Source organism: Sabethes cyaneus, chromosome 2, assembly GCF_943734655.1.
Source record: "Sabethes cyaneus chromosome 2, idSabCyanKW18_F2, whole genome shotgun sequence".
Lineage (NCBI taxonomy): Eukaryota > Metazoa > Arthropoda > Insecta > Diptera > Culicidae > Sabethes > Sabethes cyaneus.
The window spans coordinates 202,705,644-202,726,447 of NC_071354.1; the positions used below are offsets into that span (position 1 = coordinate 202,705,644).

Genomic DNA, 20,804 nt, shown 5'->3' on the forward strand with positions numbered 1-20,804 from the left:
TTTGTCAAGGGATTTCAACGACTGTCCTTCGATTTTTATTTGGCTCCTTTTTGACTTCAATTTAAAAGAAATACCGTTAGAAGCTACCAAAATACAGCGAGTTTTGATATGTGACCAAAAAAATAACGAGGCTGATAGCACAGAACAGAAGTGGGAGTTAAAGTTCCAACACGTACATGCTACTTTCGACAGATATTTTTGCTCTTTTCTATTTCTGTTAACTGTCATTTCTCTCTATTCGAAAACCTCTCAAAAGAAAGACAAAATCGAAAGTGACTCTGTTAGCACTTTTGGATTGCCGCGTTGTTCTTACTTCGACTTCGGTTCTGTACCGATTGATTCGCATTCAACATTATTGAGACCTTTCCAGCTAACTTCCAGATATGATCCTGACCAGAATTTCGGCTGGGGGTTGTTACCAGTCAGTCGAACTCAGCTCAGTACTTTTCTTGTAACCTACAGTTTGCTGCGAAGTCTGTCGATAGACAGGGATCAAATCTTATTTTTTTTTTAATTCTAGATTTTAATTTTAGATTCTAGGTTTTAATTTAAAACCTATATTAGAGAGGTTTTCAGCCTGCGGCTGAATCAAATCTTAACGCAGTGTTAGGTCCAAGGCTTTGCTTTTCGTGTAAATTGAAACATGCTCGTAGCCTCTGTATCGCAGTTTATAGTAAAAGGTAATAGGTACATTTTTCCGTTATTTATCTTCTGCGCCCTGCTCCACTCAAAACTGCCAACTGCTGGGATTTTTCTGTAAATTTACAGGCGCAGATCATATCACAGTCATCTGTTGTCACGTAATTGGGCTAACATACGTCACACTCACTGTTCTACTCTCTGTCTGTGGTATTACCATTGGCGGCCATCGAGCGCCGCGATGTTCCGAGACATGCTTTTTTGAAAAATGAGTGGTTTTTGAATGGACGATGGAATTAACGTAGGCTGACCAGACGTCCACCTACTTCACAGTAGCGGGACAAGTTGAGCAGGTAGACGCCTTTCAATAGCTTGGTAACCAAACAACGCCCGATGGTGGTACCAAAACTGATATAGCCACACGGATCAGGAAGGCCAGGGGTGCCTTTGCATTTGGCGCTCAAACCAGATCACTCAACGTACGAAAACCCGAATCTTTAATTCAAACGTTAAATCCGCACTGCTGTATGCCTGCGAAACGTGGTGCGTCTCAGCGGAGACAATGCAAAAGCTGCAGGTATTCATTAACCGGTGCCTGCGATACATCATTCGTGCCTGGTGGCCTGATAACTGGATATCCAATGAGGAACTCCATCGTCGGTGTCATCAACGGCCGATAGCCACAGAAATTCGTGAACGTAGGTGGAAATGGATCGGACACACCTTGAGGAAAGTAGCGAACGAGGATTGCAGATAAGCACTCGACTGGAATCCACTTGGACAGCGTAGAAGAGGCAGACCCAGAGGCTCATGGCGACGCAGCCTAGCCAACGACATCCGGGCTGTAGACGAGAACCTGTCCTGGCGACAGGTAAAAACCATGGCGGGTAACCGCCAGCAGTGACGGACATGGACACATAAGTAAGTAAGTGACCAGACGTCCCGGATTATGCGGGACTGTCCCGGATTTGGATGGCTTGTCCCGTATTACTAAGCGTCCCGGAAACTGTCCCGCATTGATAAATTTTTCAATCGAAACAGTTTTTAAGGATGATATATAGGAAATTATGTTACATTGCATGAACGGGTTAGCAACATAAGGCTGAATGGACAAAAGGCTGAAATCTCATAAGGCTGAATGTTCGAAAGGCTGAATAACGAATGGCTGAAACTTTGAATAAACAATATGTATGTAATGCTAAAGGTAGACATTTCAGAATTTTGCACAATTTTAACTTAAATCGAAAAAAACTTAATTAATTTTTGATAATTTTTTATAAATTATGAAAAATAATTACACTACATTTTATAGTGTCCAACGGGGAAAGCGTATCATTTAAGCTTAACCTGTGCACTGAGAAGGCATTGCATGCTTTTCATCTCGTTTCAATGTGTTCCAGTAAATTTTTACAATGATCCCATGTTTATGTGCCAAACACATTCCTAGATGATTCAGACGAGACGGCTGTAGGCCGCGAGTGTTCGCCGGCCTCCCGCAGAAACCACCTCTATTTAGGTGCAAGCATTTTCCTAGGTTTACTGACTAGTAGGGGTTATCCCTTAGTTGAGTCCGAACGAGCGGCAGCGAGTAAGAACAGCATATAACGAACACTTGAGCAGGCAGAAAGCCGCGAAAGTTTTATGACATACTCGCCCGTATGAATAAAACAGTTCTGTTTGCTTTGCTTTCCCCTGGCAAACCTTATAGACGAAGTCTTATATATTTTTCAGCCTTATGATGTTTCAGCCTTACGTGATATTCAGCCTTTTGATTTTCAGCCTTTCGTAGCTTTCAACCTTTTGAAATTTCAGCCTTTCGGTTTTCAGCCTTTCGAGATTTCAACCTTTCGATTTTCAGCCTTTTGTAGGAGACCCGCATGAACACCTACTGCTGACACCGCTTGTCAGTCGGTGCACACCCTCCCCAGTCACAGCCCAGGCCAGCCGGCACCACGAATTCCTCATCTGATCAATGTTACTGGTGACTGTTCTCTTCATCTTCAGTTTTCGCTTCGTTATCCCCCAGCATTTCGATACTGGACGAACCCGAGACCAATTTGGTGCACTCAGCTCTTTTGAAATGAACTAAAGTCCATTGCCCATTGTAGCATACATGCTGAAACTGCGGCGGACAATGATGGGACTCGTCCGCCTAGTGAGGCACCCCTGAGTATCTCCGAATTCTTGACCTGTTATCACGAACCTATCCCCAAAACAAGTTTCGAATCTGCTACAAACCCTACCGTGAGCCAGAACATAAAGAATTTACCCCAGAGTTTGGCTGAAATCGGCCTTCTCTGAAGCTTGACTTTCCAAATGACCCTCAACCGCAGTTGACGATCAAGAGTTCAACTCCAACGTCTGGCCTACGTCTTGCGGACAGCCCTGAGAGTTTCCTTACCCTTACCCCTCAGTTACACACACCACAACTCTTTTAGGATAATCCGTCAGTCCCGCCAGCTCCCGAGCCGACACTGATTAATTCGGTAGGTGATCGCACAAAATTACTTTCATTTCTCCTCCTGCATGATGAATATAATAGTATCTCTAAATCGAAACCACGTTATCTTTAAACTGCCAAAAATATATACCGAGCAGAACTGTTTACAAATAACACGACGAAAGCTAGCGTACAGGGCCACTATGAGCTCCGCTATCGCCAAAATAAAGTGCCCAATTTCTAAATGATCCATTTTTACTACCGAACCGATTAAGCAAATAAACCATTCAATATGTCCTGCATTCATCCAAAAAAATCCGGTCACTTATTAACACGAGTGATACGATAATTCTTGTTGATTTTCTTGTTATATCTGTTTGTCTATGACTATAGTTATATAATTTTGGATAATAAAAAATTGAGAGCAATTTTCATATGCATCACAGTTATAATATCCCATGCATTAATGTGCATTTAATATGCCGACGAAATAACGATCCAAACAAATGTTTCGGGGGCTATAGCTCCCCATACAAATGAGCGCTAGCTCAGTCAATGGGTATTTTCCCAGTATACAGCCTCGGCAAAAGCTCCGTCTTGACGTTTTGGGTAAGGGACTTTGCTTCCCGACTCGCGATTCAGTTTGAAGTGCAGGTCTATAGACCTGCATTGTTATAACATTGCGCATTGCGGTTTGTTGGTCGATCTGTCATTGTTATAACCATGGATGGCACAATCACTTTGACTCAATTCACATTCATTTGATAGTACCGTCTCAGGCAAGCAAAATTTGACAAAGTTTTATATGAGACATTTGTACAATTAGTTATTATCTACAATTTTGCCGATTAAAGTTTTGCTGTATCTTTTTTAGTTACGGCGCTACAATGCTAGTAACTCGTTAATGACTAAATGAATGTTCACTTAGTTACTAAAGAGGTACTAGCATTGTAGCACCGTAAATACAAAAGAGACAGCAATACTTAATTCAGAAAAGTTGTAGATGATAACTAGTTCCTTAATCGTCCCACATATAACTTTTTCAAATTCTGCATGACTGAGACGGTACTGTCAAATGAATGTGAATTGAGTCAAAGTGATTGTGCCATCCCTGGTTATAACATTGCGATTTACTCGGTTTGCTGGTCGATCTGTCAAACTGTGTTTATCATTCGTAATTTTTGGACGCGAGCTAGCAGGAACACAGGTTATTTCTTATTTTATGAATTTCAGTGGATCAGAATTTAAACATCGATATTTTTCGCGGTATCGCCCAATGCTTGTAGAGAAAATTTACTTGCAATCAGCGATATTTAACCAATTTTGCATAAACCAAAAATAACGTGTAACGGCTGATTTTTCATGTGTCATCGGCTAGCATCTCTTACGTAAAACGCGCCTCTAAAATACAAAAACAAAATGCAACTGTAATAATTTTGTTTGTAACGTATAACTTGCACCCGTTTAACTATTTAATAGTCGTTTTTACGTTTTTTGTGTGATATTTACAAGTTTATAGTATTAGCTTAAAGTGCGAAGAGTGAAATTAACCTCTGTAGAATCTGAGAATTAAATCGTTTCGTAGTTAGGAGTGCACCAAATATAAACCTATCTTGGATAAATAAATTCTTACCTGAACAAACAAGTATCTTCATTCAATGTTCTCAATCACACCTCTGTGTTAAACTATCGGCATTCTAAAAATGGATAAAGGTAAGAAATATACTTAAATATCGATTCGATATAATCCAATGTCTGGCTTTTTGTAGATACTTCAAGGGTCTTCACACTCAACAAAACTTTGGAAGAGATTCGGTTACTAAGTAAGTTATGAACTGAACATAGTAGGATAGCGTACTGCTACAGAGACTATAGACTATCCATATTTTTCAATGAAGTTCATTGTAATGATGTTCCCATTTAGGTCAAGTAAGATTTCTGTCAATGTTGATCCAAGTGTTGTAAGAATGTATAAAGTCACGTCGATAAGCAGGAAAATTCCGGTAAAACTAACCAGGGATAGGATGAGAAGAAGTAAAGAGAACCGCTGAAGAAAGATAGAGAGCAAAATAATAAAAATTTTGGCTAAATTTATAAATTTAGAATGGCGAGAAAAACGTTTCGCCGTCTTAACGTTAACACGATTGATCATTCGACCGTATTACGCAGTTGCAAACTTATATCTATGCAGGGGCACTTGGTAGCGGTCGGTTTATGTCTGGCGGGTTTGGCAACAGATTCCCGTTATAAATACTGCGCACTAGCTGTTTGGTCTCGAGGATCGGGAGACGAATGCGACTCCATAGTTTAAAGCTTCTGTCGACTACCGCAAACGCCACATCATGCTGCGCTCAATTTACTAGATCGATCTTAATACAGTATCTTGATATATCTTGATACAGTGCATAAATGCCAGAGGGATGGAAGATAAAATATGTTCCATGGATCGAGCCCTGATAAGTTGATACCCACTGATGGTCCGAATTTTGATTGGTCTTCCTTTGTGGTTCATTTGTGGTTGTTTGTGTTGGAAAATTGATGGCGGCTCCGTGGTTAAGGACAACCGGTATTAGGCGGGGCTGACGAGATCTCCAATTCTTCACTATACTGTATTTTACAATTCGGCACCAACTTTTCAAAAGGGCCAATCTGCAAAATGTAAACAAGCCGAGTGAGGTTTACTTTCCCTATGTTAGTCCAGCAGAAAATAATCCTCACTCGGTTTGTTTACATTTTGCAAATTAGCTCTTTTGAAAAATTGGTGCCGAATTCAAGTACCGTAAAACGGGGTAATACTGTTCATCGGGGTAACATTGATCAGTTAGACCATTCTCATCAATAAGTGAAATAAACAACTTCTGCCAACTTTCCTGAACTGATCAATGTTGTCCCCGATGATCAATGATGCCCCATTTTACGGTATTACAAATTGTCCAGTTTCAAAGCACGTTTACAAATTCGATCTATCTATCATCATTTTTCCTCTCATCATCATCATCATCATCATATTTGAAATATGACATCCCGGCCTTTAGGTAGCGAAGAGAGGGTCAGTTTGTGGATTCCGCACAGGGCCGGAACGTCTCCGCCTGCAGGCATAGGCGTGTGGACTATGCTTGGGGCTCTACCTGTGTTTTAGTGGACGACATTGCCTGTCTCGTCAGGTAGAACTGGCGTCCTAGGTCTCCCTGATACTCTGATGATAACAACACAAAAGGGCCCCTATTAAGCGACCACCAGGATAACACGATAAATAGGAAAAATGGAAAAAGGAACTATAGAATCATAGTCATTGCATACTAATTAACAAATGTCTCAAGATAAGAATCATCCGTATATAGATTGTTTGCTTCATTCTAACGCAAAATCGTATCGGTCTAGTTCGAAGTCAGTCACATGTCATAGGAAGCCGTCGTGCCATACTTTCGATGGAATTCGATCGAACATTTGAATTCTGTTTCTGTTTCTGTTTGCAGCACAAGGTGGGGCAGTTAGAGCCAAGTCTGTCCAGGGCTGAGATAAGGTGGTTGTGATAATGTTAAAAGAATCCGTGCGGATTACGCTAGCTCCATAATGTATTGGTGATTATGGATTAATGGGCGGAAGAAGAGTGACAGAACTTGGCTTGATATAATTGTGTGCTTGGTCAATATAGCATAAGATGGCTTGTACTTATCTTGTTTTCTCCTTCCTTTGTTTGTTTCCTCGTCTTGTTCGTAGTCAATCTTAATTAAACCTGAAGCAGGCTCCACGCCGGCCGTCCTCTCCATCGTTGTCACCAGTGTGGTCATCTGTGGCTGGTCTCTTGCCTCCCCTCACGGCAACATTATTGTTGCCGTGAGAAGAAGCGATAGAGATCAGGCAGAAAAGAAAAGAAAAGAAAAGAGGAATTTTTTAGTCAACATGTTGATTGCAATTTTCAAGTTAGTAATATCACGAGAATTCTATGTCTGTCCATCACCTATGCTACTACCGACTAACTACTCGCTAGGCTGGACGCTACTCATCTCCCAAATACCCATGTCATCACGATTGACCCAGCGCTGTTCCACAACCTATGCTCATTAAAAGCCACAGCCGCCTCTTTATCTACCATCTTTGCAGTATTGTAGCTGATGGCGTAAATTTTCGAATATTTTGTGCGGAATATTATTCAAGAGCAATATTATCGCTCAGAACTATCGAAAAACTACTTGCACTTCCGAAAAATAGAGCAGATGCGATATAATGGGGACTGGTACTCGCTCGTATTATTCCCGGTGGCATTAATTGCATATTTGTAGCGGTAGTCAACCGATTTGTCGGTATGCTCTTCAGACCGTGGTCAATTGAAATGATTCTGTAACTAAGAAGGGATGAGGTGGATCAAAAAGAACTTCACTTGGAGATATGTATATATGCCGTGTTAGGTCTTAAGTGCAAGCTGTCACTAAAGCAAGACTTAATAAGATGTTAACGACGTTGATAATTCTGTGAGGATGGTATTGAATCGAAAAATAAATCCTCATACCACGGCCATATATTATGTACTATGACCCCATTTTAGGAAGTGGAAATGATTGAGGACAGCCCTTCGCTATCGCTTGAATCAGCCAGAGAATCGAATACCTGTTTTTACTTGAAGAAGTTTTAACTCTAAAAAGATTTAGTTAGAAATGGAATTTCAGTTGAAGTCTGCCAGCATTGGGCAATGGACAGAACAAGATATATATCGAGGCTATAAATCTTTTCGAGTGATCCACTAAGTCCGACCGCGACGACAGCCGCAAGAATGGAGAGGAGCAGGCCGCCGGTGAGTTGCCACCGTTCGACTTGATGGACTCTCCGACAGAGGCTCATCAGCATTAGGAAGGCCCTTGGGAGACAAACAGCGTCATACATGATCATTTTATGTTGTTAGTTGAATACCGTTAACGCGGTTAGTCACAAGACATGCAAATCATTCTAATAAAGGAGGGAAATAAGAAAAAAAGAAAAAAAAAATTATAATTACATCCAAAACAATACAATAGAGGTGACAGTAACAGCAACGATAGCAATATTAGTAATAATAGTAATAGCATAGGAAACTGATACAGGAAACACAGCTACTGACTATAACTTCCTGCCCATTAATAATTGTAATTTGGCAGCATAGGTATAAGAAGAATTTCCGACTCATCATAGAACACTCAAACATATATTCATTCGTACCTATACACCCATGCACACTCATACATGCATACACATGTATACATGTACGTGTGTGTATATTTTTCAGTGCTGTGCTGTCCATAATCGCATAACAGCCACAAATTCTATGGCAATCTCATAGAAAATGTCTCGATTACGCAAATAAGGACATCACATCATTTTTGAACACTCGTTCGTTCTAACTAGCGATACATTTTAATTTTCATGAGTAAGTCAAAATCTCATGAATGGTGGGTAGGATTTGGTTTCAGTTTTCTAGAGAAATTTCTGTGCATACCAGCAATTCATCTAGGGAACCGAGTAAGCCCTCCCGGTGCTTCGGCCCAAACGGATTGAATTTAAAATCAAATCCGTTCGATTTCGCTCCATTCCGCTTTACGAGACACATGCTACACATAAAGCTAAATTATGCAATACTACATACTACACATATATCCAACTTAAACTATAAACATTCTACATGCGGAATTAAGAATTTTTAGGTCGTTTGGCCGAAGTACGCGTCAAACCACCTACCCATGGGAGGGAATTCGATCGAACATTTGAATTGTTAATAAATTGTTGATTGAGAAACAAAACAAATATTCACTCAGCTGTAGTCGACACGCCTACTTCATTAATAATCTTAATTAATATTCTATCCCGAAGGCTCGAGCAAAGCGTAATTGGTGAACTTTTTAATCATTTGGAAATACATACAGGCCGGATTCGATTATCCGGGGATCCGATAATCCGGGTTTTTAGACTCGATTCTAACTCGATTCGATTATCCGGGTGAAAAAAAATTATTTTTTTTTTCGATGATTTATTTTAAACTTTAATGTTATAGTTTTCATGCTACATAATGACTGTTACCTGACAATTATTGATTCAGCTCCCTAAAGCTACAAAATTCCTTTCTTATATCCCTTTTATTGGCGAACAAAACAAAAATAAATCCTGTGATAATGAAATTAATTTTTTACTTAAAAATCATCATCATCATTATCGTAATCATTAATTTAAAAAAATGCAAAAAGGTCTCTTATGACTTTAGGGGAGATTGATCAACCCCCACCATGGGTTCGAATCCGGTTATAATCTCAGATTACAGCTTGGTTCGACTCATGCATCTCCCAGCATTGGACAAAAGGTAGGAGTCAAAATGACTACTTGTCAAGCATAGCTACCAATACCCCCCCCCCCCTTCCTTTCCGCTCTTCCCCTCCTTCACCAAAAAATTTTCATTTCTTTCCCCGACCGTCCCTTCATCAATTGTAGAACCATCGTTTCAAAAAATATTAATTTATATGTATGACCTCATTTCAAGGTCCAGACTAAAAACTTGAGATTAGTCTAAAAAAATGTTGTTCCAAAAATAATGATTCGATTATCCGGGGTGAAAATAAAAATAAACTCCCGGATAATCGAGTCCGGGCTGTATAAGCAAATAGAAGTGTCAACGAAAGATGGCCATTTTTGAATTTCTATTGTAATATGAATGTGGTTTACTATATTAATGGAATTCACCCTATTCAAATTGTGCTGCATTGAAGGTAACGACATTAAGCGCTTGTCCTGAGCTCAAAATTATACAACGGACCCTTACAAGAAGAGACTGAAAAATTATGTTCTACCTCATTATTTGTTAATTCATTTAGGTTCACGATAAGGCTTTTTTATTGTTTCTGAGTTACAGTCGAAAAACTGCTGACAAGATTTTCTCAACAATACAGGAAAAATATATTCTGAAAAAAAATTCGACCGTTTTGGAAAAACTTTTTTTTAATGGCGTTTCCCCAATTAAAAAATGTCTAACGAAACTGTTTAAGTAAACTTGCGTCATTTGTACAAACACACATAATTTAGAGCGTCACTTGATTACAAAAAAAATAATAGAAAAAAATGAAATTTGATCAGCAGTTTGTAAATTGTAGATTGGCTGAATCTAATATAAAACAAAGCAACATTTGATGAAAACTATTCGCAAAAAAAGCAAAGCCATGGGTATAAATGTCCGAATACTATTTGAATTGCCAAACTTGTGCTTTTATCGTTAGAAAATAACCGACATGTTTGTCAATGAGTAACTAATTGTTAGAATTAGAATTAGTTATTTGCTCATTCACACCGTTTTAAGTTCGTGGAAATTATTTTTACAAATACGGAAATAAACCAATACAACCTAGATTTTACTTCAGTTAAGGTATAGTATTGTTCAAGACTGTATCAAATATATTAATAAGAATTTAAAAATATCGTAAAGTTAAAGTCGCCTATATTCTCAACGAACCATCACAGCTCATTCAATTTTTTCTTATCACTGTAAGCCTGTTTGCAGAATATTTTAAAACAAATCCACTTATCTTTCCACGACAAGACCATTCAGCTGCTTCAGATTGTCACTAAGTATGGTAAATCCACCTACAGTTATCTTCACAATTTATCACTAATCAAAATATACGTAAATCAACGATCCAAAATTCAAACCAAATTAAATTTCATTATAATTAGTCCCCGGTTAAATGAATTCGCGTTTAGAAGTTTGATTTTTTCCCCTGTCTAGATGCTAAAAATGACAAACTACTAAAAGACTTTGGAATCGACATCGCCAACCTGAGCGATGCCGCTCAAGAAGCGCTGGATAACTATGCCAAAATTCGACAACTCACGGGTTTGGTTCAGCTAGATCACTCCTTTGTAGACGAGTACTGCTATCAGGAGCAAGCGAAGCGGCTAGAGGCACGACTTCAAGCGATCCCACTGAAAGCCAGCATCAAACAGCTGAAAGAGGACATCAAACGAGAAGAGCATGAACTGGCCAAGCTGGAAAGCTTCGTTACCGAAACCCAATCGCAGCTGATCCCAACGGACGCAATGGAAAAGATGCGGGTCACACGCGAAAAGCGAATTGAAATGCTGCGAAATAAACAAGTAATTCTTCGTCGCCGTCTCCGCCGCATGCGAAGTCAAAGAGCAAATACCTAATTAATGCAACATATTTTCCACAGAAAACACTGATGGGCAAAGGCGACACCATAAAGTTGGATGATCTGATTGCTAAGGTCAACAGTCTGGAGGCAGAAGAGAACGCGTAATTCGACTGAAATCCCTTTCGTTAGTTGACATCCAACACGAATGTTCACTATAGTGATTCCCCGGAGTAAGCCGGAAAAAAACTTCATTTGTAATCAATGGCACTTGAATAAAAAATCAACCGTTGTATAATATCTATGTGTTTTTTAGTAGTTTTGCTTGATCATCAGGTTTATGAGTCAAGTTTAATGGGATTCCTGACCCCACCAGGTTCTCATTTTCAATGACATACTCCACTACCAATTATTAGTGATTTCTCAATGATGGTTAGTTTATGAATCATTCTGCATTGAAAGTTTTAGAACGTTATCTCGCTTGGCTATCGGCTATCGGCAGTAAATTTCACACCAAAAATTCTTGCAATGATAACTGGCGTTGCACAGCAGAGGCAAATGCACCCATTTCCAACCAGCAGCAGCTGCTGGCCGTCGAGCCGAGAAAACAATTCTACGTCAATTAGGGACATCAGTAGATTTCGTCTCCCTTTTAGTTGTTTCCGAGTCATCACAATTAAATTGATAATTTGCAGCTGATAATGTTCACTCCGAGACGACGGAACCCAATATAAGTTCGAAAGACCGAACGAACGACAAACCGGAGCCTTGCTTCAGTAGCAACCGAGCGCTCATTTGGGTCATTTCGTCGAGTGAGTGGAGCGCATGCTGAGGCGCACCATATATGTTAATTGAGGTACGTACACACGACAGTAGTTAGTTCTGGTGGATTATTTTTATATAGAGATAGCAAGGTGAAAAATCCACTGGACGGTGTTTACTAATGTAATTGAACTGTGAACAACTTTCCAGCAGGTGACAGTTTCTCATACCATCCAGAATTCTGGACGGTCATCGTTTCGTTTCGTTTCGTTGCATTTGTGAGTGCGGGGGCTTTGAATTGGCAATTTGTGAATAATTACGCGGAAGCATGACGGTGTGCAAATTAGAAATGTTTTGTTTAGCTTTGGTGCTTCTCGGTATCGGTGCGTTAGTGGAAACCGCGACCGTTATCAATTCTAGCGAGCGAAAAGTGAAGGATCAGCTCAATGAGGAACCTGTCATTGGAATACTGGCGCAGGAGATGTCCTATAGCCTGGCCGCCAAATACGAGGAAGATTTCGAGAGCTACATTGCTGCATCCTACGTCAAGTTCATCGAAGGTGCCGGTGCGCGTGTTGTCCCTATATGGTGAGTGTGATCTGACTTTGGTGAGCGGGTTTAGTAAAATCTACAGAGGTTATAGGGTAAAGAGGTGTCAAGCCACATTTAACCCTTTATAAGGCAGTGGCAACTATATTGCCACCAACAAAAATTTTTTATTTTGCTTCTATAATTATATTGATGTCATTATAGACGCAATACAAATATTTTTCGTTGGTGGCAAAATAATTGCCACGGCCTTATAAAGGGTTAAAACGTATTCCATTTTTGAATCAAAACCTATATTGAGACTCTCAGTTTTGATTCAAAAATGAAGTGCGTGATGCCTCTTTACTTGTCTCAGTAGATCTGTAAATATACGACGGTAAAATGGTGCTTCTCCTTTTAATTTTACTAGTGAAAGGAAAAGTTTTTAGTTTAGGGGACGAAAATCTATAAAAAAAATGTTCTAATCTATCTATTCAAATACTTAGTTTAGTTTATTTTAATTTAAAATATTTATTTCGAGTAAAATTAAAAAAAAAGTAAATTGAGAAAAAACTTGAGCACCGGAGAATTTGATCATGTTTTTAAAAAAGTTGTCAAGCATATAGGTGAATGAAGTGATGTGGGGAACCCACGAAGTTGTGGGCATTTGGGAGGTTCTGGAATCTCCGTTGTAATTTTTGTTTTAGTAATATCTCTGGTAATATAGGTTCAATTTAGGAACAGAAATAAGTATGTGGTCTTAGAAAGCCACACCAGGGAGTTCTCCGTAAAGGCCACACGATTGATTTCGAAACAAAACGAATGTTTGCTGACCAAACCTTTTTACGAGTTTACTTCACAAGTCAATTGTTGATAGTATAAATTGGTAAACAACTGCATCCAACATGTGCATGTGGTTCGGTCTTTAATGGTCGCTCGATAAGGTATACAAACAAATGAACACTAAATTATTGCAACACAGTAAATTTACTATGCATTCTCTATGTATATATCGGATTAAAACTATTTGCGTTTAAATTTGCGGGGCAGTCTAAAATGTATTAAGCTTAATTTACACTCTTAACTCTTACAAAATGTTAAAAATAAAACAAATTATTTTTAACTAACGCGTCGATCGGTTTCAGGTATTATATGCCTATCTTCAGGACGAGACCCAATGTCCAACTCTTGGATTCCAATTGGTTGGACATCTTCTCAATCTCTTAGATAACTACTAGACTATGATAGTAGAGGCTGTTTATTCGCCGTTGATAGGCTCTCCAGCGGTTTTGTAGCTCAAGTACAATCTGGATAGCAGCCGCATTGACCGCTCCCCAGACGTCCGAGCACGGACACATCGTTTGGACTAAGTTATCCGGAGTAGTGTCCTGTCCGCTCACTGCCATCATGTTGCTTCTCGCGCCCGGGAAACGAGGGCATTTGATGAAAGCATGTTCTGCAGTTTTCTCAACATCCACGCATTCGGGACACGCGGGGGACTCCGCATGCCCAAACTTGTGCAGATACTGTCTTCTAAAACAACCATGCCCTGACAGAATCTGTGTCAGGTGGAAGTTGACTTCGCTGTGGCGCCTGTTGACCCATATGGATAGTTCTGGGATAAGTCGATGTGTCCAACAGCCTTCTATGGAATTATGCCATGCCCGCCGCCATGTGGTCATCGAGGCCGATCTTGTGGTACTCCGTATGCCTCTAGTTCCACGTTGGTTGAAGCACTCTACGTGTTCGCTGATGATGATGCCAAGAGGCATCCTACCCGCTAAGATGCAGATTGCGTCATGTGAAACAGTGCGATACGCACTCGCCACTCTCAAGCACATGAGACGATAGGTGCTTTCCAGCTTGGCTAGATAGCTTTTGGTACCTAACGCCGATGACCACACCGGCCCGCCATACCATACTGGACCACGTTGGCTAATAGCCTTCGCTTGCTGCCATATACCGCAGAGCTATTCGACATCATACGAGACAATGCCGTAATAGCTGTGGAAGCCTTCTTGCAGGCATAGTCGACGTGGCTCCCGAACTTGAGCTTGTTGTCGACCATAACTCCCAGGAGTTTTCAGGACCGCGTTGACGAAATAGTGCAGTCGCCGACGCTGATATTTGCTTGCTGCACCGACTTGCGGTTGTTCACCACGATAACCTTCGTTTTATGATGCGCTAGCTCCAGTTTCCTGTATCGCATCCAATCTTCAACAATGCTTATAGGGTGGGCAGCCGTCAACTCAACCTCTCTGATAGATTCACCGTAGACTTCCAAAGTGATGTCGTCCGCAAAGCCGACAATCACCACCCCTACACAGTAGTCGAAAAAGGAAACTTTTTTCCTAGTTTCTTATGTTTTCATTTTGTCATTCACGGTCTCCAGCACTTTTGTTTGTATGAATATGCCCCTTAATCTAAAACTGTCAAAATCTAGTCATTGCTTACTACAATGAAAATAAAAAAAAAACTTTTTTGTGTTAGGAAATATAGCCATAGTTTCTTTGACAAAGCTGTAAATAATGTAAAAACAAGCTACTTTGATGAAGAAATAAAATTTCTATCTTTATCTAGTGCTGAACTATAGGGCATATTCTTTAAAACTTCTTTAAAAATTGGTTTTTCATACCTAGCTTTTCTTAGTTGCGTTTTACAAGAATACAATGTTCTAGGCAATTGTTCAAGCATTGAAGCAAATTTCCAAAGCTTCACCAGTCCATGGGGTAAAATGGGGCAAACGAATTTATGAAATCAGCATTTCATCTTAAAGCTTAAGTCGAGTACTATAAACTTGTATGGGTTCCACTTGTCCCCAACCACCCAAATGAGAGTACGGCAAGCATACGTTTTATGTGTTTCGCGTTCGCTTAAGGCTCGATACACGTCCATTTTATTGTGTTGGTAGATAGACACATGGTTTCTTCGGCAAAGTTATAGAAAATACAAAAGCAAACAACTTTTCTAAAGAAGTGACATTTCTATCTCTATCGAGTGCAGAGCATTTTCGTTGGAAATTCTATTAAAATTAGTTTTTCATACTTAGCATACAGGATACCATATATGGTTCTAGGCGTTTATTGAAGGACTCAAAACACAGAAGATTGCAAATCTCTAGGACCTTTTCTCACAAAGTTATCGCTTATTTAAGCTTTATTTTTCCTTAACTTCGCGACCCAATAGCGATAACTTTGTAAGGAAAGGTCCTAGAGATTTGCAATCTTCTCCAAAAACGTCTATTTTGAGTCCTTCGATAATCCTCCAGAACTATATTTTCTTGTTAAATGCAACCAACATATGCTAAGAATGGAAAACTAATTTTTAAAGAATTTCCATAGAAAATGCTCTATAGCTCTACACTGGATTGAGATAGAAATGTTATTTCTTTAGCAAAGTGGTTTGTCTTTATATTTTCTATAACTTTGCTGAAGAAACCATGTGTCTATCTACTCACATAAAAGAATGGACGTGTATCGAGCCTATAGCGAACGCAAAACATATAAAACCTATGCTTGCCTTTCTCTAATTTGGGTGGTTGGGGACAGGCGGAACCCACACAAGTTTGTAGTACTCAACTTAAGCTTCAAGATGAAGTGTTGATTTCATAAATCCACTTGCCCCATTTTACCCCATAGGCTCGTAAAATTTTAGAAATTTGAAGCTTGAATATATGATAACTTAGAAAGTAAAAATCCCAGCGATTTACGGTCTTCAGCAAAAACGTGTTTTGAGCGCTTCGATAATTTCCTAGAACAATATGTTCCTGTAAAATGCAACTAACAAAAGCTAAGAATGAAAAACTGATTTTCAAAGAATTTTAAAAGAATATGCCCTATAGTTCAGCACTCGATAAAGAAAGAAATTTTATTTCTTCAGCAAAGTTGCTTGTTTTTACATTATTTACAACTTTGCTGAAAAAACTATGTCTATATTTCCTAACACAAAAGTTTTTTTTTTTTATTTTTATTGTAGTAAGCAATGACTAACTTTTGACCATTTTAGATTACCCAGATAACACAACATCGTAATAGAAAGTTCACATTAAATCGTTTTCATGTTAATTTTACATTGCAATTGTATAATGATAGAGTATGTCAAAACAAAGTGAACAATAAATTGTTTTGCAGTCATGCGTGTCCTCATATACAACTCATGACTCTGAATTATAAAGCAGTATAGATGATTGCAATATTAAGTTATATCTTAATCATATATTCAGGAGTATTAAGTTGTGAGTTATAAAAACCGCTGTATAAAATGCAAGATTGGATTACAAATAATAGTCAAAATTTTCGCACGTATATTGCCTCCACTTTGGTACTTATAAGTTTTTATCCGGCGTTAAATATAACTTTTTCGTTCAGATATAATGTCAAATTTCTCAGTTGCAATCGCGATATACAAACCAAATTTTACTGTTTACTGGGTAAGAGGGGTATTCATACGAAAAAAAGTGCTGAAGGCCATAAATGATAAAATGAAGGCAAAAGACACTAGGAAAAAAGTTCCACTTTTCACCCGTTTGGACCCCAGTGCTACCAGGTCGACAGACCATTTTCCTGCTGCCCAGAGGTTGATATCCCGCTGTCTAGAGTCTACTTCCCGCCAGAAATTCCGCTGAATGAAAAGTCATATTATTCTTTCGTTTCTGGTGCAGAATGAAAAATATAAATTATTTTTCCCAGTCAGGCTTGCATTTGAAGTTAAGATGATCTACTGAAATTGAGAGGCTGCATTCATGTAGACAAATTTTTCGCTCATATAATAACAGTTTATGACGAAATGTTCGAAGAATTTTAATATTAAGCAGTCTAAGAACACGTGTGAAAAATTCGAAAGAAGCCTTCAGCACAATTTTTTTCTGTGTCCTCTAGCTATGAAAAACTATGAAGAATTGAACAACGCTGGCAAGGCAATGAAATTGTATGATGGTGGTGGCTTTTGGTGACAAAAGAAGACATTGTTGTTGTTATTTTATTTGAGAGGTTTTACACTTTCGTGCATTCGTCTCTAAAAAGAAGAAATGTTTCCAATACTTATAAGACACATAAAAATCAAAAATATCTGTGAAGCGCATCAGCTCTTTTCTCGCTGATATTTTGTTTTAGCAAACGTGTAGACATGCTGCAGTATCCCAAGTAACGCGAAATAATTTTCCAGAAACCTGTACAGCGACACTTCTGGCACTTGGACGTTCCGAAGCGAGTTTATTATGGAGTTCCAGCTAGCGCTAATAAACGCATTTCTCACGTCGAGCGTGACAACTGAAAGAGATTTAATAATGCATTCAAGGAAGTCGAGCCTACTTTTCCCTCCGTAAGACGCTTCGATCAAGGAGCATACATAGGAGAAGCCAATCAGACCGGTAGTCCTATACAGACTTGAGACAGTCTCTTTGCTTGTGCTGCTGACTATTTTTGGCGGTACTTTGGCAGTTTCAAAATTAAGCAGGAACCAAGCTGTTGGATATTCTCAACGGAACAATTTATTCTACAAATCTTTCGACTTTGTGCCGCAACAACGCATTCGAGTCAGAAGTTGGGCCTACTTTTCCCTTCGCAAGATGCTTCGATCAAGAAGCTATTTTAAGGTGTTGCGGACTATTTTTGGCGGATTACAAATATCGGAAAACCGAGAGTGGTAGAGGCGTATGAACCACGAGCTGCAGGCACACCTTAGAGAGAATCGTACACCTGGTAAAAGTCGGACGGCTACGGTGGGCTGATGGCCACATCGCCAGAATGCCGGACGACTGTGCAACAGAATTGCACCTGCACCCGGAATAGAGGGGCCTAACGTGCTAGGTGGCTCAACTAGGCCCGAGTACTATAAACACTGTAATAAAGTTCTTGATACGACACGACCCCCATGTAAGAAGAGCATGTAACAAGAAATACATAAAGGAATATCCTGGCAAAGAGGCGAGCCAGTCGCAGACTAAAAGTCTCTGAAATAAAGAATTGAAGCAAATCTTCGCAAATAACAAATAACACAAAGGATTCATTCAACTTCCTAACAGAACACGGTTGATGGTAACAAAGCTCTCATACCTTCATACATAAACAAACACAGCAAAAGACTCGTTTGACCATAAATAATCTCCAGTCGAAACTACTTATATAACTGACTTATACAGGTTATGATAATCTCCGAGCACCTAAAAGATCTGAGAAAGATAGTCTGATTGATGCGTCGTTTGACGTGAAATTCTTCTCCGAGGAGTCATTAGGTGACAAGTATTACGCAAACGTATAGTGCAATTATTCCCCTTGATAAAGGGTCATCAATATAACAAGCTTATCATTGTTTGAGTTTCGTTAGCCTTAGCATGCATCCGTTTTTCTAGTGGGACAAATTGACCTTAATTTTTTTTCGAATTTTTCTAGTATAACCACTATATTTAGATTAATATAGCATAAATATGTAATTATAACGTTAGAGTTCAAAATACCAAAAATAAAAACCTGTAACATGGGACAATTATGCCCCCACCGTTAGTAAAATACATTAGGAATACTAGCCTAAAATATGAATGCCATATTTCCACAGGATCAACAAACCACGTTCGTATTACGAAAGTCTCCTGCCCTTGCTGAACGGAGTCCTGCTGCCCGGTGGGGCTACCTGGTTCAATCAATCGAACGGTTACGCCGATGCCGGTCGTCACATTTACGATGTCGCTCTGCAGCTTAACTACGATGGAAATCATTTTCCGATCTGGGGCACATGTCTGGGTTTCGAACTGCTCACGTACCTTGCCCTCAACGGAACGGAACATCGTGCTCATTGCAGTTCTAACAACCAAGGACTGCCTTTGAAGTTCCAAGCGAACTTTAGAGACAGCCGCCTGTTCGGATCAGCTCCCGATGAGATCGTTGAAATATTAGCAAACGAGCCAGTTACCCCAAACTTTCACCAGTACTGCACCACTCAGGAAAATTTCACTGCCTTCAATTTGGACCATGATTGGAGAGTGATGTCAACCAACCTGGACTGGAATGGACTGCAGTTCATATCATCAATAGAGCACAAAACGTAACATTTTCTTGATTGTTTATGAAAAGAATAATAAGTCCTGTTTACATTTTTCCAGTCTTCCATTCTACGGCGTCCAGTTCCATCCGGAGAAGAACATTTACGAGTGGGTCCGCAACAAGAACATCTCGCACACCCCGAATGCCATCAAAGCTGCCCAATATTTTGCGGACTTTTTCGTTGACGAAGCACGCAGGAGCGATCAGCACTTCAGCAGCCCGAGCGATCTCGATCGGCACGTAATCTACAACTTCCCTACCTACTTTACCGGGCTGAAAAATTCCGCGTTCGAGCAGTGCTACTTATTCAGAGGTAATGTTTCTTATTTGGATGAAATTCCACCGATAGTTCCAAACCTCCATCCGGATGATGACGACGGGGATGAATTGGCTGGGTACGGGAAAAATTCTGCCATCCGACCAGGTGTGTATATTGCTAACAGCATGCCAATCACGTGTATTATTATATTGGGATCACTTATCAGCTACCATCTTTGTGTGCCTAGATTGATAAATTTCATTTTCCAGCGATAAAACACTCTACATTCTGTGTGGCTTGTTAGCGATAAAATCACGTGGTTCCTGTATTTAGCAAATAAAAGCATGATGTAACACCATAGTTGTTTGGGTACAAAAACGAGTTTATTAATTTTTAATTTATTATACCTAATTAATATAGTACCTAATATCTGTTTGAACAGTTAAATATTAAATGTAGAAAACTCATTTATGAAACTTAAAGTGATCAAAAATCATACCTCGCAGAATAAAATGAATTGGGTAAATATTATTGCTGAAGATTACTAATCTTTGTATTCATATTAACCAAAATTTTTGAAATCAAAATCATTTATTTTGTCTCAGAAATACATTTATTAATTTATCAACTCAATAAACTTGCATTGAATGTCCCCGAACCCTCAGTTCTGTGACAGGCAAATGCTAAATCGTATACGATATGAGTAACCCGTTTGTAATTTTGTTTCAGAGCAACGATACTTGCAGAGAAAGAAAACTAAGTGCATCAAGCAGAAAGTGTCTTCACAGTGTGGTAAGCACTGATTATTGTGTATTGAAGTCAGCACGCAGCAACACAAGCAACTTAAATTAAACAAATCAGCAATGATAACAATTGACAAAATGATTGCGAGCAAACTTAACATGACTTGCGGACGTCCAATTGAATTAAAAAATAACAATACCGTGATGACGAGCAGATGACATCGTATTATCTTGCTTACAATGATTAAATACCCGTCCAACAATCGAATATTTTGCTTGTTCTTATTGAATGTA

At 39.3% G+C, this 20,804-nt stretch overlaps 2 protein-coding genes across 4 annotated transcripts; both read left to right on the top strand.

Moving 5' to 3' along the window:
* Positions 1-4,619: 4,619 nt before the first annotated feature.
* LOC128737165 (uncharacterized) lies at positions 4,620-11,473 on the top strand. Its single transcript, XM_053831738.1, has 4 exons — positions 4,620-4,792; positions 4,849-4,902; positions 10,818-11,185; positions 11,263-11,473. The coding sequence occupies exons 1-4, from the start codon at positions 4,783-4,785 to the stop codon at positions 11,347-11,349; spliced, it is 519 nt and encodes a 172-aa protein (XP_053687713.1). The 5' UTR covers positions 4,620-4,782; the 3' UTR covers positions 11,350-11,473.
* A 430-nt stretch (positions 11,474-11,903) lies between these two features.
* On the top strand, positions 11,904-20,778 carry LOC128734500 (gamma-glutamyl hydrolase-like). Of its 3 annotated transcripts, none has more exons than XM_053828731.1 (5): positions 11,904-12,037; positions 12,154-12,531; positions 19,024-19,509; positions 19,568-19,821; positions 20,497-20,778. In XM_053828731.1, the coding sequence occupies exons 2-5, from the start codon at positions 12,272-12,274 to the stop codon at positions 20,568-20,570; spliced, it is 1,074 nt and encodes a 357-aa protein (XP_053684706.1). In that variant the 5' UTR covers positions 11,904-12,037; positions 12,154-12,271; the 3' UTR covers positions 20,571-20,778. The 3 variants fall into 3 exon arrangements, with proteins under 3 accessions (XP_053684706.1, XP_053684709.1, XP_053684708.1); XM_053828734.1 differs by having other exon boundaries at positions 11,913-12,037; positions 12,157-12,531; XM_053828733.1 differs by lacking the exon at positions 11,904-12,037 and having other exon boundaries at positions 12,058-12,531.
* Positions 20,779-20,804: the final 26 nt, after the last annotated feature.